The sequence below is a fragment of the Pagrus pagrus genome, assembly GCF_965226575.1.
Source record: "Pagrus pagrus genome assembly, chromosome: 19".
NCBI classification, from domain to species: Eukaryota; Metazoa; Chordata; class Actinopteri; order Spariformes; family Sparidae; genus Pagrus; species Pagrus pagrus.
The window spans coordinates 11106040-11125677 of record NC_140203.1 but is presented as its reverse complement, the minus strand read 5'-3'; the positions used below and the strand labels follow the sequence as shown (position 1 = coordinate 11125677).

At 40.5% G+C, this 19638-nt stretch overlaps 1 protein-coding gene across 3 annotated transcripts in view; it reads right to left on the bottom strand.

Moving 5' to 3' along the window:
- Positions 1-19638, bottom strand: part of astn2 (astrotactin 2) — a 306993-nt gene that overhangs the window by 175778 nt on the left and 111577 nt on the right. For all 3 annotated transcript variants that reach the window (XM_084384096.1, XM_084384097.1, XM_084384098.1), the window contains exon 4: positions 6434-6586. In XM_084384096.1, the coding sequence (XP_084240222.1) occupies positions 6434-6586 (153 nt within the window). The remainder of the gene's footprint in view (positions 1-6433; positions 6587-19638) is intronic.

Genomic DNA, 19638 nt, shown 5'->3' with positions numbered 1-19638 from the left:
GCGCAGGCTTTTTAGAGAATTTTATGAAATGCATATATTTTTTATTCGTGTTTGAGGCTAGAGAAGGGAAGGTCCTTCAATGCCAAGACATTGTTGGTGCATTTTCATATATGAAACCTCCACATACCAAACTAATACATCATTGTCTTAATATGGGACACTGCACACGTTTTTTCATAGTCAAACCTGAGTGGGTTTTTTCCTTTCCTTTTTTTATTTTTTACTTGTTCCAAGCAGTGATTTCTGCGCTGTTGCTTGACAGAAATACACACAAAATAGCCACTTAATCCACACTCTTTGATGTGTACAGAACAATAAGCAAGGACACTGTCCACTCCAGGTCATAATTGAGCAACACTCCGCACCTCGCATCGAGCATAATGTGTGGGAGAGAGCACCGCTACAGCAAACGCCGGGAAAGGAAAGAAAAGCATCTATAGACAATCAACTTACCAATATACAATGCCTTGTAGAATCCGATAGGGGAAATAAGGACACATACACAGGTCAAATTAGAGCACTGAAAGAGGAACCAGATACATTAAAAAGTTTAGGATGAACTGCTACCCCTGATCAAACTTCAGAGAGAAGGGGGACAGCAGTGCACAGCATGCCGACTCCAGATCATTAGAAACAGTGTTCACAGAGCTGGAAAAAAGCATATCCAGGGGGTGGCAGGACTACAAAAGAAAGGGCTTCAGAGGCGTCTCATTCTAATGGATTATTCCACGTGGAACAAAACATGAAAACTAACCATTCTCCAAACTGCACATGGCATGGAAAAACGACTGACTCGCAGGCTTTGACAGCATAATGCATCAATTTCTTTGAGGGAAGATAGGGCTCACTGATTGGCCAGTTCGGCGACATCAGAGTGACTGGCCCCACTCATGCAAATCATTTTGTGAACCTTAAATCAAAAATGTATACTGTCGCACCATGTCTTCATCTTCACGAGGCAGATAAGAATGTGTCCTGATTTCCCAAAGCAAATCTTGGTGGGACGCACTTCAGTCAAGACAGTGGGAGGGTTGCCAAACTTCCATAATTTTAAACTTCTATGTTTACCCCTTTGCATCTAAGGCGGTTCATGTGTCGGTTTGCAGTGTCCACTCTGGAACCAGTTCTTTGCATTTCAAAAGCCAAAAGAATAGCCAGGAAAACTGGTTCCAGAGTGGCACCAACACTTTGCCGGTCTAGAACAAAGAACTGCTTACATCAGTGGCTGGGGTTAAAGTTATTGTGACCAAGGACCAATTTAAACCGCCTATGACCGCCATTTTTAAAAACCAGAGCTAGTGTAACGTGGTTTGACTCTGACTAGGGATACCCTATCAAAACAACATGACCGAGGATAGGTCATGTTTGGATGCCAATGTAGGCATGTAAAGCAATGCTGTATGCTGTATACAGTGACTGAATGATGTGACTCTACAGTGCCTCTAATGCCCGTAGAAAAGCAAACCTGTTCACAACACTTCCTACACGAACCACTCCAAAGGTCCATTGCTAGTAACTGCCAGAATGACATATATCACCATTACCAAAACAACCTGACGGTTGCAGCGTAACAGTGACATGACTTCACTCCATTAGTAAGTAAAAATAACTCACTGTATACATTTGGACTCCCACCGCACATGATCGGTGGCCTCCTGTGTGAAAGTCCTGTGCTTGTTTGACCCGACCATCTGTCCTCTAACCCCCCATGCAGACGCGTCGCTCTACATGGTACTTCACCTGACTTCCATCATTACTGCCGTGATAACAACTATGGCCACCACAGGTCGCCACCTTACAAGGAACATGGGTCACAATAAGCTGCTATCACAGTCGACCTATATGGTTGTTTTTCTGATGAGAAATAGGTAAGTTTACACCTTTTCAACATCAGGCCAGGAGGTGTCCTATGTTGATAACCACCTCCAAAGCTGGTGTGAGTGATGACATTGCAATTTGTATCTAATCTATCGTGGCAACATATGGCTTGACTTCAACTTCGCTTTTTTTTTTTTTTTTTATCATCATGCAAGTAGCTTATCTGCCCAAGACACATGAAGTTACCGAATGTGAATGCGTAACTGATCGGGGATGCAATATGGGATTGCAGGACAGGCTGATTTACAACCTCTTAATTATAACTTAAAATTGCTTTCAAATCGTGCATAATTGTATATCTGATTTGAATGCTTATAGAAATTTTAAATCTGGTGATCTGTCTGTTCATGCTTGGTGAAGTATTCTCAAGTAAGGTCCTGAGTGTTGCTGCTGAGGAGGGAAAATTGGAAAGTGGAGGTAGTGACTGCGGGTAGAAAATCGGTGCATGAGCTAACATTTTCTGAGAGTCCAGGTATAACATTGTGCTTACAAGAAACTAGGGCAATGCATGCTGACAGGGAAGTGAGGAATGTTGCTACGAAGCAAAATTGCAATATGCGGGTTTGTGGACACCAGGAGAAGAGTAGATGAACAGCTGCAGGGTTTAGCTGAGTAGACACAACCGCTACTGTAGTTTTCCAGCTGACTATATTTAGGTGTTTTTTCATTAACGAAAATGTGAATCAGGTTAACTAAGGTACTTTGGCTTGTAAACCACTGGCAGTTATACTTGACAACCAGGTGCTAGTATAATATGTTTCTATACAGCTGCTTTATTTGCTCTTGTTCCTCCTACGCAGATTTGGGAAAAAGCTCAGATCCAGACAGCCCTCAGGCGCACAGATTGGCCATTAGTGGCATGCTCTCTCCCCTATATCTCAGGCTTCAAGGAAAGAAATGTGCATTTCCTGGAAATGATTGTGTGTGCTGCTGGGTGCAGACCTGCCACACATCATGTCCTTACAGCACCAACTGTTCGTCCTTCCAGTCAGATGTCTTGAACAACAACTTGTGAAGACTAGCCAGCTGTCTGCACATCAACAGTGGCTTTTTACCTCCTTGTCCATTATGTTGCACATCAAAGCTCCTCTTTTGTTAAGCATGAATTTCGGAGACACATACTGGATCCTCCCTCCCTTGATGAGGAGCCCAGAGTCAATTTCCCACAGGTATCTTAAATAAGTAATGACTTTAGCACATAGATTTAAAATGGGACTAAAACTGTCTCAGCTTTAAAAAGCTTTTAGAAACCAACCCCCAGGTTTTGTTTGTCATGATTGAGAGGTGTGTGTCTTACCATTTTCTTTTAAGAATCACTGTGTAACCCCCTTCAGGCAGGTTGGAAAGACAAGAAGATTATTTGAAGTTGCTCATTTCTCTACAATGTCATTTAAAAGGCATACATTTATTTCCAGGAAAGGAAACTTTTAATTTGACATTGACCGTTTCCAAGTAAGATGAGTCTCTTAAAAGTGGTTAAAGTGTGTGGTTTTGAAATACATACAAAAAAAGGGAAGACCTCCTGGTCCCCCTCGTGACCACCTGTGCTTCATGTCCTGTCCTGTCATGTCATGTCACTGACATTACTCTCAGCCTAAGCACTTCATGTCACTTCTTGTAAACTGCACGGATGATGTGTTCCCCTCCACCTGTCTGTGCTGCTTGGTTAAATCTGAGTGTCATGGATGCCTGTGTTGTCTTACTCGGCCATGCTGTCCATAATATGGCTCTTGGATCATACTGGCCAAAGTAATGAATTATTTACACTGCCAAAAATATACACCCATCAGCCAGAACAAGGCGAAGTGAATAATAATGAACATTTTGTTACAATGCAATGTACTGCTGGGAACCTTGGGTCCTGGCATTCATTCGGATGCCACTTGACACAAACCACCCACTCAAACACCGTTGCAGACCAAGTACTCCCAATCCAGTCGAGCATCTGGGACGTTCTAGAAGAAGTCTGCTCTACTGAGGCCCCACCTCACAGCCTCCAGAATCTGCCGCAACCACTGTGGTGCCAGACACCTCAGGAAGACCCCAGAGGTCCTGTGTCCATGCCTTGACGGGTCAGAGCCAAGTCTGATCCACCATTGGACCTCCGTGGAGCAGACTAATTTCAGGGATGTCTCAATGTTTAATCGGATCGGGATCTGGGAGTTTGGAAAACAGGTCAACGCCTTGAGCTTTCTGTCACATTCCTCAGGCCATTCCTGAGCAGTTTTTGCATTGTGGCAGGGAGTGTTGTTGTCCTGCTGGTGGAACCACTGCCATCAGTGAGTGCTGATGCCATGAGGGTGGGGTTACTTGGTCTCTAATGATGATTGGGTGGGTAAGTTTAATGCATGTCAGGTGGCATCCTGTTTGTGGTTTTAATGTTGTGTCTGATGTGTGTTTATTTTGTAAGAATTGCAGAATTGCCATGAAACCTTAACCTGATCTAGTTTATAGCCACCATAGACACATATCTAAGATTAAATGAAGGAGAAATATAGCTGTTGCACAGCATACAAAGGTCTGTCAAGAACCAACATGAAAAAGAAAAGCATCTGTCCAACCATAATCCACTTTACTCTTGGCTTTCGCCTGGTGCACCTCTGAAGGAATATGGCAATGCATTCATTTCATTTATGCAGCACTAACCTTCTGGGTCACACCAATTAACTTTCTCCTTTAACTTCACTCCAACTAATAGAGTTTCCTCCTCAGTTTAAGTGTTTGTCCCATTATCATGTTTGTAGTATTGGCCTGCGCTTTTTTCTCACCCCTAATTATTGGCCCATAAAGGAAGCTCTTTTACCACTGACCTCAGAGAGGACACCTCTCAGCAGTGTCCTTCAAAGAGTTTTGAGGGAGCTCGACCTGCACGGATTTAATTTAAGAGGCATGATTTGCTTGGAGAGTTGACACAAGATATGTTTTAATACTACAGAGATAAATCCTCAACAGCAAATAAGACAAGCAGCACAAGCCAAGCTCAAGTGTTCTAGATAGTCGGGAATATAAAGTCTCTTAACAGCCGGCTATGTGACTGGAATGAATAATAAGCCCAACAGAAGTAGGTAGGCAAATATGAAAAATTGTTCAGCGTTGTATTTTGCATCTACTGTAGGTGACAGTGATCAAGGGGGTGCTAAGTTATTCTGTCAAGGGTAGGTGAACTCGTCATGGTTAATGTCTAATTTTCAATGTTAATGTCTCAGTAGTCATAACAGTATGACCAATGGCACAGACTGCATTTATTTTTTACAACATGTCTGATTAAAATGATTGGGGATTTCGCTGGTAATGAGCTGAATTTATTGCAGTGGCAGAGGCTGGTGTCACCCGCGTGTCCCGTCTCAAAATTGCACCGGGCATATTTTTTACACGCGTGTGAAACTGTGCTCCCATTTGATGTTTAATGAAACAGAAAGCCAACAGAGTAAGCTGGCAGCAATTATAATACAGTAAAACACACACACACTAAATTGCAAAGGTTAGAATGGTGTACAGGGGCTCCTTAAACAAAAAGTCTTCTGTCTATTCTAAAGAAAATCAAATAATTATTTTGAAGATGAATTCAATTGATGCTCTTATTATGCATTGCCCCTGGGCAGGCGAAGGAAAGCCTATACAGTAAGTCAGGTGGTCTCTATGCAAATGATAACCTGAATGATGAATATGGGAATATGATGGATATGTTCACAGGCAAATTATGAATCCATGGTATTACTCATGTGCCACAATTTTAAAAAGAAAGGTACATATTCAAAAATTCACATCAAATGAGGTACGGAATGTTAAGTCACAAATACTTGAAGAAAATGAATTGTGAATTGAACTGTGAGTCTTCAAAGCGGTTTAGTAATTCTCCAGCACAGCATGGTTGCTCAGTGGTTAAATGGTCATAGATTTGAAAGTTTGTGTGGAGTTTTCTTAGTTTCTGCTGTGTTTGCATGTGTTTCCTCCCTTATTCCAAAATTAGGCTGGTAAAGAAAAATGAAGCGTTCGAATTGCCTTAAATAGATGTGTGTTATCTATCATACTGAAACGAGTGCATTAAAATAAAATGAATCCAATTCCCACCTGGACAGTTTAATATTCTTTGGATAATATTTGGCAGTAATGCAAAGAATATGTAACTTGGCATGCCAGTGTGCTTTTTTTTTTTATAAAAGGCATCACATAAAGTGATTTTCAGTAGACAAGCTGTCACATCCTAAAAGGCTTCCAAGTGAAATTAATTGTTAATTGCTGCTCGGAAAGGATGAAAAGAAAACGCACATCTAAATTTACACATTCCGTGAAGCAGAGTGGAAACAGCTCGAATGTGGGGCCTCATTCTTATTGTACACTGGCCCATAAATCTATTAAAAGGTATTTTCAAAGACAAATATCCCTGGCTAAAACCATCAAATTAGTACCACAGATGCGCACAAAGTCAGCTGACAGTCCAGTATGCACAGCAAAATTAAAGAGAACATGCAAATATTACAAATCATCTCCTGTGCAAAGTCTGTGACATTCTGCCCACAAAACCTTGAACCCTCTGAATGACTTTTTGTCTTACCTCTGGTGTGGCTGGGGACCCTCCGGCGGCCTGTCGATGAGCTGTGCATCACATGCTGGTAGTGAGACATGTCAGTTGGCGTGTTGGGAACACGGAAACTGTCCTGGAACCTCTGCATCAAATCCTCCACCGACTCCGTGTTTGGGTCAATGGCTGGGAAAAAGAGATCCAAAGTGAAAATGGCAGGCATGTCACAAGGCTTTTAAGGTGAAAATCATTTTGCAAATAGACACACAGTAAAAATTCAAACATTCACAGATGCATAGCGGACAAAAATAGCTTGCTTTATTTTTATCTTTTCTTTTCTTTGAAATATAAGAGATTAGACTATGATATGCATCATGAGCCACTAGGCTGTCCCATTTAGACACTGTAAAAAAGCAGCACAGTGTTATTTCTTCTTTCCATTTTTTTTGCCTGGCCTTTAAATGATTCCATCAATTCAATATTGCTTCATCTCTACAGGGATCCTGCCAACGCTTCCCCCTGATGGCTCAGTCTCACTCTTCCTGATGAATGACTCCAAACAACTGGCTGTGCGAAAAGAAGGCAAAGGAGAGAGAGGGGGCGTTTGCTTGCCTTTTCTTATAATAAAGAATTAGAAAAGCAAAGGACAGGAAATTCCTATGACCTGACGAGATATTTTCTGGCTAATTCATGCCACCAAATAGAGACTACTTATGAGTAGAGAATATTATACCCCTGTATTATCTACGAATACAAAAAGGTTGAAACATGTATAGAACAGGTGATGGAATTCAACTACATGTAAATCTACAGCCCTTTGCTAAGAAACAATGCCTTATTTCATAAAATGTGGAAAGTATTTGTACAATTCCAGTGAGATAGTTAGAACTTAAAGGGTAACTCCAGCAAATCTACACATTAAAGTGTGTTTACAAGTCTTGGGGAATACTACTGCATCACGAAAAAAAAAAAAAAAAAATATATATATATATATTTTAGAGGCTATGTATGGTTCCAGAGTAAGCTGCGTGTTATCTGATAAATTGCCTCCGGTGATGTCACTCAGTGGCAAGATGCGCTGTGGGTAATGTAGGCACCATGTTTTGAAAAGGGAGATGAACATTATTTTACTTATTTGTAGCCCAAATGGGGTTGATGCTACCTATTTCCCTTAGCACCTATGATGATGCACTGAAGGCTATTCGTCAGTGTGATGAGTTATTGCAAAACTGTGACCTTGTTTAAAGTAATCATCTGTACCACAGGGCAAGAAAACAAAGCTGTATGCTCAAACCAGATAGTGGGAATTTTGCTTTTGACAATGCTGGCAATTTTAAACAAAAACGCCTCAATTTTGTCTCATGCGTGTCTCAATGGGGTATCAAATGAAAATAAATTAGGCCTTATTATTTGGTGTAGTTAGATGGACTCAAAACTATTCCATTTAGGCAATGTAGTTATTTAATTTTAGCTGAATTGATAAAAATGAGTTGGACTTATTCAATTCTATTATATTGCATGGACGTACTTATTTTGAATTGGGGCTAAATATATTTATTGGATTGAAATCCTGCCCGCAATTCAACTGAGTTCATCCAATGAATCATTTTTTCTTGAGTGTATAAAAAGGTGATTTCTCTGGTTCTGCTGTACTGTTCATTTATCTGTCCATAGTCCAGTAGTTTTGTAGGGGGGGGTATGGCTAAACCAGTGGACTGCTTTTATAAACCTGGCTCCTACATTACCCATAATGCAACTCAGCCACTGAGTGATATCACTGGAGGCAATGTATCAGATTACTGTTCATACAACATCCTTTAGAGCAATGTTTTTTTACACATATGTAGTGGTACTCCAGAAGACCTGTAAACACATCTCAATGTGTGAAACTGGTGGAGTTACCCTTGAAGGAGAACCGCTTTGTCTATACTATGCTTATTATATCTGCAAATACCCTATAGGCATAGAAAACTGTGGAGCAAAACAAACATCCGCTTGAAAAACTGTGAAAAGTGCTCTGTCCCCAAACTTCCAGCAGTATAGCCATCTCCAAAAAGATGGGGTCATTTATCACCCCAACCACCACTCCCCCCACCTATCATCAACATCTTTTGATCTGTCAGTCTGGCTCTGAGGTGTACTCTTTCCATGAATAATGGTGATGTGTTGCTCCCAGTGGAGGCTCATCATGCATGCCAATGAGCGTGCAAAAGCAGGGGAAGAGGGAGATGAAGAGGACGAGGGTGAAAGTGAAGAGGCAGAAGTATTCACGTTGTTTTTGATATCATAAATGGAAAGCTAACAATAGCAAAGGCGCTGCAGCCTCAGAACAAATATCATCCTTGGAGTGATACATGGTTGTTCTGATTCACTTGTCATTAAATTAAGCTCATGTTTTGTCAAGCAGCGAATTGCTGTCGGTACGTCTATGGTAATGGTCCCACCGCAACCAGATGCAAGAGATGATGCAAAGTGACCATGGCCTCATTTGGGAGACAGATGTTGGCTTGTGCCCTCCGGCTTCCAAGTTAGCAAAGTTTTCATAACAATTTTCAATATTAATAAAAGACCTTAATGTTTCTTGATCCAGGACCCTCAGAGACTCATGCGTTTCCTGTCTTCAAGCCAACAAGCAAACTGCAGAGCCTTGCATTATTAAACACCAAGAATTATGTGTTATAAGCAGACAAGCAATGTAGTGGTGTGTATTCTAATACTAATGTTGCCAGTGTGTGGTCATGTGCTTGCATGTGCATGTTTGATTCTGATTGTACCTGCCTGTTGAGTTCAGTTCATTTCATAGAAATTAGGCACCGTCTGCTTTCCTCCAGAAATTCTGGCTCAATATTAACATTGGAGCTTGACACAGCGTTGGTGGTGCTCTTGTTGCTTGAAAGCGTATACAGCCAAAAGTATAAGTCTGTTTGCTTCCATAGTTACATGCTTATGACCAGCACAAACTGTACTTTTGGTCTGATGTATAAATGATGTGTTTGGAGTGAAAATTGTTGGATCTTAATCGAGATTAAGAGAACCCATTATATACACATACACACCCATTATAACATCTGAAACAGACAGAACTTTTCCCGAAATGTAAACTGCAATTGCTTGTAAACCGTTCAAGCGATCAAAATGACCACTAGGACCTGTGAAGTCCCACCTCTGGTGAACAATTTACACTTCGAATCACTTTTCTGTGTTTAGGTATGGCGAGGCAGCAAAGCCACAAAGAGGCCTGGGTTTGAGCTCATTTCACAACGATTTCCCACTATCTTTTTGGGAACATTTGTCGCATTTTTTGCAAATAACAGTTTGGTTAATCACTGCCAAAAGACATAGTCCCAATCATTTTGCATGTTTTGTGTGGTTTTTTTTTTTGTGCATGTGTGGGAAATGCTGTGGGACTAGTAGTCCACCAAAATATCATATGGAATAACCTCATATGGAATAATAGTGAGGCACACTAAATGATGCTTTCAAACAGGTTAGAATTATTTTTAGATGTGCTACTATTCGGTGTATTTGTGTATTTAAAGCAAAACCAGCTAGCTATCCCCTTAAACTGTTTTTGCTTGTAACATATGTACTGGTCACTTCTCTTAACAGTTACAACAATTGAGTAAAACCCTTGTGTGAAAGGCACTGGCTACAACACGATCTGAAACTTCTGTATGGGTGTTTGTTAAGTAAGTCATCCACTTATACTTAAATGTTAGGAAAACAACAGCACAGCTATGGCATTCACATCTATGTGACCCATTTTTAACCACCAATAAGCAATGAACAAAAAATGTAACACTAAGGCCTTTTGTCCATTGTTTAGTTTTCTACTTGGATACAATATCTGCTGATTGCATTTCTGTATAAGACTCAATGCTGGTCAAAGGATTCATACATGACTGAAGAGACAGAAAGCCAAACAATGTTCGATCAGTAGGCTTCTGTACAGCCAGAGGGCTGCATTTCTACTTTCTGGAGATATTTTCATTAGTCTGTTCAAATTTTGAATCCCTATGTTATCATTCCATACATTGATCCAGGATGCCCTGAAGGCAGACAGAATTCTAAATGGGAGTCAAGCACACTCAAGTAGCTGAACCACATGGTTCAGTGAGCAAACAAGCACTACAATCAAAAATGTACTCAATGTAGTATAATGAAAAACAGCAGTAGTTTCAGATGATAACAGCTGGAAGTGAGTAAGACGGCATGATTACACATCCGTTCATAAGAGATGAGATGAGTAGCGGTCATACGTTCTTTCAATGTGTTATTTATGGATGATTTATGGAAATCTGAACCCTCTCAAGGACCCCTGACCCCCACTTTGAGGACCATTGGTTTGGATAAACATCTTGAACTTCAGTTAGGCTAGTAGCTGACAAATGCATTCAGACAGAACATGACGCCATCTAACAACTAATCCAATGACCCTTTTAATGTTATGTTTCCAGTTTAATTTCCTGTTTCAGTTTGTAAATATGGCTCACGTAAATTAAACTTGGCTCCAAGTACTTTTCTAGCACCACAATTCTGGTGAAATGGTCTTTAATTTGTTTTTATGGAGAACAGAACTTCCAGATATTTGCATTTAATACAATTCATAATATAATATTGCTTAATGAAAATAAGAAAGTAATATATTTTGTGTTAGTGTGCTATGTGTGTGTTTGTCTAATTGACACTCTGGCTTATACCCCATACACTGTAATTGCTGCTAAGTGGCCAGTGTCTACAGCACAGCCTTCGTCCATAATATTCTCAATTACAGATACTACTGCTGCTTGCTGCTTCTAGCCTCTGTTGTTGATAACTGATTTAATTACTACCCAGCAGTCTTCCATGTAGTTCAAACTGCATAGATATCAAAATATTTGACTTCAAGCTAACTAACCGTCTACAGCACTGCTCCCCAAAGCGGGCAGTCGGCTCGCCATGAAGTTTAATTTGGCCCTCCTGATGTGTCTGGAGACAAATATAAAACATTAATTACATTTTTTTTCTAATAATTTCCATGCTGTTTTATTTTTGTGAAGTAAAATGCTCTTTAAAAAGGTAGGATCCCTCATTCTCAATTATTTTTCATGATTTGAGCACGTCTGGCAGAGTGACACTCGCAGGTCAGTCAATTAAGAGAAACGGGCTCCGTTTTGCATCTTAATACTCAAATGCATTACAATACAAAAGCTGCTTGCTCGTGGCCTGAGGTCCACCATTAAGTGTCACTTTTGGCTCACCAAGGGAAAAAAGTTTGGGCATTCTTCTACTATGTTGTAATATGTGCAGATATTTACTAAACACCAATGTCTGGCTATGTCAGTTATTTCCCTTGTATCTTTCTCCCTGCCTTACAAGAGAAGGAATTCCTGTTGGGCAGGAAATCATCTCTGAAAAGAACCATCATGCTGAAGTTATTGTATTCCCCATTAAAAGTACAATAAAGGGTAACACAATGTTTCGACTGAAATAACCCTATTTCCAGGTCGCACACTGGCTTTTGATGCTGAAGCAGCTACTGTAGCTGTTGCTTCCGGCAGTATTGTTGTAAACTGAAGTGTGTGCACACCAACCCTTGGCTGTGAGTGGGATCTGCCTTGTGCTGAAGGAATTCTTTTGAACACATGACACAGAAACTAAAACAGAGTTCACGACATTGTCTGGCACCAACTTGCAAAGGATTTCCCATCCTCGCTCATTACTTCAAACCAACCAAGCCCAAGTTAGTTTTTCACACAACTTAAAGCTGCAAACAAGTGTGTAGGATGGTGTGCAGAAATGCAAAGCTCTCTTCTCTTCTGTGTTTAATACATACTTTTACACACAACACAGGACATGGATTAAAGTATTCCTTACATATTGCACCTTTAAACTATCCTTGTCAACAAATCCAACCCAATTATAATGAACAGATTTGTAAAGGACTGGTAGGCATTACTCTAATACTCTAATTAAGTTTGACAAAAACATTGCATTCAGTTAATGTAAAGAACATCTGGTGAAATGTAAAGAAATGCCTTGGTGGGTTGTCAGTGTCCAGCTGCACAATATAATTATTTTTTGGATCAAAATACTCCATAATTTGACAATTACATCACTGTCTGTCCATTAATTAAGTGTGGAGCTATGCATCAGCTATATAGCAGGTGGATTACTCAATAACTTTTCTTTTGTATTGCACGGTGGTAGAAAAAAAATACCTATTACCTCCTCGTTATGTGCATCAATGCAGTGTGAATGTTCTTGGAAAAATAAATCGCATTTGCGATATCACATAACTCATTTTGTTGAATTTCAGTTACAATGCTTGAAATGATCTTGTAAAACAACACTATTTCTTTGTATGTAAAAATTCTATTGAGAGAATAAAGAGAAAAATGTAATTATCACCTCGCCCTAGCTGGCACCGTTTAAATTATACAGTTTAATATCATCCACACATTTTCTGTTAATACCTACTTGAAGCCAAGAATAACAACAAGGAGTAAGGACACAAGTTTACCCAGGGTGGAACAAAACACTCATGTTGAGTGTTGAATCCAAGAGGCCTTCACGTCGCCTGTAGTGTCAATACACCGGGCTAAAACGGTAACCTTGAAAGGAAAGCGAGTAGTCAAAAAACAGAGTTCCCTCAGGCCATTCAAGGTAGCGCTAGGCTAATTCAGGTATTTGAGGGTTAGCAAACAAACAAGAAGGGATGGAGCGGGTGGCACTTAAGCTTTGACCTGCCTTGAGTGAGAGGAGTGTGTGACAGCATGTTTGAGGTTAACTGCTCGCATACATATTTCATAGCCTCCTGGAACTCTCTTTATCTCTCTTTCTTTGTTCCGTTTCGAGGAAAGAAGAGATTCTAGGCCAAACCCAAGTGCCTAGACTCACAGTCTTCTCGGAACAAATGTAATTTGTCTCTAAATGTTGCCACAACCCTACAATGTTGTTTTTATCCTTGTCCTCCCCACTACCGCACACATCTTAAATCTCAACCATCTTAAAATACTAAAACATCATGATGGAAAGCTGTTTGCGGCACAGAGTGCGCTTAATCAGGTAAAACCGAAGCCTGTATTAAAACAGAGCAATCAGTTGACTGAATTACTGACAAGATGGCCCTCCATGTTATCCATGATCCACCACAAGACCTCACACGTGCGTCTGCATTCGTCATGAATATAATATTTCTTTTGCACTTTTCTTTCTCCTGTAGGTCCCCCACTATTTTTGCTGGTATGCCCCATTTCTCACATCTGTCAGAAGCTGCTATACCAAGATATTTTATTCTGACATTTGTTTTTCCCTAGACCCCAAGTCCACACCGGCTGCTCATTTTGAGTTCAATGTCAGCCAAAGCTCTGGTGCCTTTATATTCCGCTTTTCATCTCCCTTATCTGCAGTTACTCCCTTATCAGTGCTGAGTGTGTGTTAACAGTGTCTCATAAGCAGTGGATGTCAACAGCATGCTGCCTCAGTCAACTTATTCCTGGTGGTCTCACAGTGCCCAATGCGAGATGATAACCATACTCAATTTTCTGTAGCTCGTGCTTGTTTGTGTAGGCTTTCGTTAACAGTGTCTATGTATATGTGTGTGCGTGTGTGTGTGTGTGTGTGTGTGTGTGTCTATGTGAATGTAAATGTTTACCCATTTCTCAACTCCTGTCCTGCTTTTATTCCCCTGTTCCTGGGCATGGAGTATATTGCTTTCACAGCTGTGTGGAAGGCATAGAAATTTAAGTGGACTCCAGATCCCATTATCATGTTTTCATGGACATTACCAGTATGAAAATGGCCATCAAAACCAACAGTTCCACAGCACATAACATTGTCAGAGAACATAATTATATTCTTTCTATACCTTTGCATCCAATTTTAAGGTCAGGGAACATTGAAGTTCTGTAAAAAGATGCTGCTGTCCACTCCAAACATAAAACAACTTATCTTCTTTTCCCTCCTCTGTCGTTTTCTGCATCTCTCACAGTCCAACCTCCCCCGGGACCTCATTGGTGAGCAGGCTCATGCAGAGAATGGGTAAATATGCTAACATTCACTTTCTGATGGACATGTACAATACTCAGTGCTCTTATTAGGGGGCCGCTGAGGTGACAGGAAAAGCCTCACCAGTCAGGCAAAACACAAAAAGGGTTAGCACTAACAAGCTACTCACTGCCAGAGTAGTTAACTACTAAGTTGTGTTGTTTTTACATTGGGAATAGGTTATTATGGATCGACACATGCACCAACAAAAAAGCCAAAGAATTCAGTTGTCTGTCTTTGTATTTACGTTTGTAAGAAACTCAATCGAAACCAAACTTATTGGTAACCTTTAATACTCAAAATTTTAATTGGTATTGCTGTTCATGTATGATGGCCAAAGCAATCATTTCAGGAAAGGACCTGAATAGAAGAACTGCATTATTATTATTTTTTTTGAATAAATAATACCATTACTGAGGTAGATCCAGTTAATAAAACAGAATCTAACAGTATTGGCTCTATATAGCGAGACACCACCAAGTATATGATGTTGTAATTTTTGTTTAAAGGTGCACTATTTGGTTTTGGAAAAGAAACTCCGAAACTCACGTAGGTAATATTTAAATATATATACGGTAATAATACAACTAATCAATATTTATTATTTCCATAACTGGATAAACAAGCCATCCTCAAAGGGGAATAAGGTCCCCGAAAACACTGTTTGAAACTAGAATGGTGGCAGGGTCCGCCAAATAGTATGCAATTGTGTTGTCCTTTCAGGTCAGTTTGTTTATTCAGTTTACTCTTATTTAGTTTGTTTAAGCATGAAAATCAGTCAATGAAGATTTTTCTCTTCTTATTAAAATGTCATCCAAAAACAACATAGTGCACCTTTAAATGGGGGGAATTATTTAATAATAAAAGTAAAAACAAACAAACAAAAACCAGATAATGTGGATGGCACAATATGGCTTAAATTGTCATAGCACAGTTGGGTGTTGGCGATTGATTTACCTAAAGTAATTGCAGTATACAGTATACACACAGTGTTACCATCAAATCAGTTTGATTTGTTAGTCATACTTGCAGACACTACCATTGCTCATACATCTGCTGTTGACAACAAACAATAAAAACAGTAGTAATACATGCAGATGGTTTGATATCACTTATTATAATCATCAGATGAGGTAGGACTAGATCATTGTACACATACATGTTTCCAATAGGAAGATTCACTTCCAAACCACTAATTTGCAGAGACGGAGGTTTCTAAAAATACACTGCACAACAAAGTCTGATTCAATGATGCCTGTATCTGATGCCTGTACCTTTACAGAAAATGATACCCAGCACCAGGAAGGGCAACAGTTGTTCTGTCAGCAAATCGTACACTGAAGGACTAGCTACTCCAAAAAAGCAAAACGAACAAGACTAGGCCGGCTCCCACGAAATCGCTGAGACAGCCTTTGGGAATTACTGTCTGTCAGAAACTGAAACCTTTGACCATGACTCTCTGTCCATAAATAGTGCTTGACCCTTCTTTCTCTTTAGGCTCAAGAAGATATTTCCTCTCTACTGAAAGTCAGTGAGACACATGGCAACACTTTCAGGCACTTGTGCCCTGAAGCAGGTGGTGATACAGCTTGCAATGCAGCTTGGGAGATGGATTAGAGTGCTCTGAATCTACACACATATATGGTAGTTGTCAGCAATGGAATGTAACTAAGTACTCATGTACTCATGAACTGTTCTTAAGTACAACTTTGAGGTACTTGTACTTTACTTTAGTATTTAGATTACGCTACTTTATACTTCCTCTCCACTACATTTGGAGGCAAATGTTGTACTTTTTACCCTGTTACATTTATTTGATAACTTTAGTTACTAGTTACTTTGCAGATGCAGTACATTTTTAAAGTATTGTATTTCTCCAGATAATTGGATAAAAAAACATTCATGTTTTAATAACTGGTAGTCAGTTATGGACTTATTTTTCAAAGCCATCCCGCCTGGCTGCCTGACACCATTCGTATTCACGGAAGCAGATGTAGCCACAAGGGAATGATGGGAACATTTCTGAAGATCTTTGGACCCTACAAACCCCTGCTGTTTCAATTTGGAGCAAATCTGCAGGAGGAAAAGAAAAAGAGAGCCCAAGAAATTAAATTCTGACAGATTTCTCTTTTTTTTTTTAAATTACATTTCCATTTATCACTCCCAAGCTCACATCTTTTCTTCTCCTCAGCACATGCCAACACACACACATACACACATGGTCGAATCCCTGTTCCCTTGTTTTTTCTCCTCCCCTTCACGGCTTGGGGAGCAAATGAGTGCAGAGGAGATCAATGGAGAGGAAATGGGGGCTCACCCCAGCTCTGATTCCCTCGGTGATTTATTAAATTTGCCATTGTTTCAATAGAAGCAGTCCAGCCTAGCTCTCTGGGAAAGCTTTGACAGCGCTGCTTCTGGAAGTGTGACAGGTACATGAGAAGAGAGTAAGAGGTTAGACAGATACAAAGAAAAAGACAAAAGTGTCAGAGAAGACAAGGCATCCAGTGTCGGAGAAGACGGTGGATGCAGATATGAATGGAGAAAGAGGTGAGTGGGAAAGAAAGCCAGCCGGGAGGGATGAAGGGTAGAGGGTGAAGGGTTCGATAGCAGCAGTAGTAATAGGTTTCTCTCCATATAATCAGATTTCGTATAACATAATTATATAATTTTGTATTTTATATAATAACATACAGTAATCAGACCAAATAGGGAGCAGCATATCAGCAGAGTAGCTCCTGCTACCAACTGAAGCTGCCGTTAGCTCAGTTAGCCGTGCAGGTAGCAATCCCGACTGTAAGCTTGAAGCACCGGGAAAGTGTTGGTGTTTACACTGCAAGCACAGGAGTTTTGGACCAGGGTGGGGCTAGCTGCTTAGCATGCTAACATATTAGTGTTAGCATGCTAAGTTTTCAACTATAATTCTTACATATTGCACCTTTAACATCAAACTTATCAGAAAAAAGTAACACTTTTAAGAGTGATAAGAACTAGGCACAGGGGCGATCAAGGTGTTTTGGCTTAACTTTAGAACATTGCGATAATCGACAACATTTATTCTGTCAATATTGCTGAACACGAATCACCCAAATATTTTGCGTACTTAAAATGGTATAGGCGAGTATAATGCCACAATGATTGCTCCCTCTCACATTTGAAAAGAAAAGGCCTTAAAACAAAATCGGGGACAGATCTCTATTCCCAGACCAACTGAGATGCATACCAAAGGGACCGTGTTGAAGGCATTGTCAAAGTTAAAGTCATAGTGCACAATCCATGGCATTGTAGAAGAAATCAATAAACAGTGGCTGAGTTGGAGGCAGCAAAGTTTAAAAAGCTTTGACAGGCTATCAAACAAAACAAAACAAAAAGAGAGACATTGCTAGAGTGACGATTTCTCTCTCTTTACATCGTAGGAAGAAAGGCATGCGTGGCATTGCTTTTTCCTCCTATGGCGCTTGCCAAGACAGTACAAAATGAATACATGTTCTCAACTGACGACACTTTAAGACATCTGGAGGACTGAGAAAAACACCAAGAACAGGCCGATACTCCCCCCTGTCCCACTGTCTTTTCTCTGCAGGATTTTAACATTTACTGTCTCATGCCTTGACATTCCCAGCCACTTCAAACCATGTAATGTCCCGTCTTTAGTCAGACACTTTTGCCTTTGCTTCTACTTTTATATTTTAAGGCCTCTGCTGTTTGCAGAGGAGCAAGAATAAAGTGCTATCTATAGCTCGGCTCTTGCCATGGGCCAGAATAAAATATGTATGTGTCTCCCCATGCTGCGCCAGCTGAACGTCGCAGGCCAAGCTCTGACCTCCAGCTGCTCCCGACAGGATGAAGCTCCTGACTGACAATCACAAATAAGCCCAGGCCATGAGATTTAAGAACAAGATCCAAATAGTAAGAATATTTCAAATACATCTTTAATTAGTGACATAATGGAAGACATGTGGCCTAAATGTGTATGCATGAATTATTCTGTGCCTAAATTTTTAATGAGTAACAATGCCACAGTGACGCACAGCCTATTCTTGGCAGGAAACACCTGTAAACACATCTTGTGAAGACAGATCAGTGGCCTGAGGTAAATGTTCATGGCAACTCTTCAACCAACCCTTTCTTTAATATTTCAACACAACTTTTCCACAATTTAAAAAATGGGAGAAACAGTGGGCGGTGTTATGCACGAGGCATGATTTCTTTTTGTTTTCAATCAGATATCTAAAATCTGTGTGAGTTAAGTGGCTTTATAAACGATCCAGTGCAAACAGTTCTGATCACGACCACGTTTCCTGTCTCAGGGAAGAGATTAACTCAGGAACCTATCAAATGTGAGACTTTTACAAACCTGGGTTCTTAAGCAGGCTGCTTTTAGGGATTGTGAACGTCTTGGCGTGTACATTTGGCGTCCTTTAGCCCAACCTTTTGGCCAACATTTTTTTTAACTCAGACGCCGCCAAAAGTATCAAGACTTGCTCAACAGGCTCCCGGCGATGCCTCCTGGCTGAAGACTCACACCACTTGCTTCGCTTGGGCCAGGACATTACCTGGCTCTCCTGAGCCATGGCACTAAATTTCATGAGCTGCTCACACACGATGAGCACCAAGATTGTTTTCCATATTCTTGGGTGAGTCATGAAAATCATACCTACAGGTGAGTCACCCACATAACACATTTCACAGAGCTCATTCAGCGGGCCTCTGACCTAATTGGCTCAGCGCTATTGGCAAAATTCCAGCTGAGCTCTGGGGAAGCGGTCTGTATGTAAGTAGAAGGTACTTATCCTATTTCGTTTCTGTTTTGGAAGCAAATTTGTTCAGTGATTCATTTGAATTTGCTTTCAGTGCACCAACTCAGACAAATGTAGGATATATTTTTGTGTATACCTGGCTGGAACTCCCAGCGTGACTGCAGCTGTTGCTTAACTATTACCTCTTTCAAAAGGGTAGACTTCCTTTTAACTGGTAGAGTAGCAATTTGGGTGAAAAACACTTCTGCTCCTTGATTGTGACCTCCTCTGCCTGTTTTCTGTCTCTCTCCATGTGCAGCTGCAGGAAGTTCTCAGCCAAAGAAAATCTTAGCCAAGGTGACTTGACTGGACTTTGCAGACAAGTACCGTTGATCCCTCTTCTACAGCACCTTCAATGGCACCTGTCTCCATTCTGTCTGACAGGGATTTCTGAGAGACATTCTTCGATTTCTC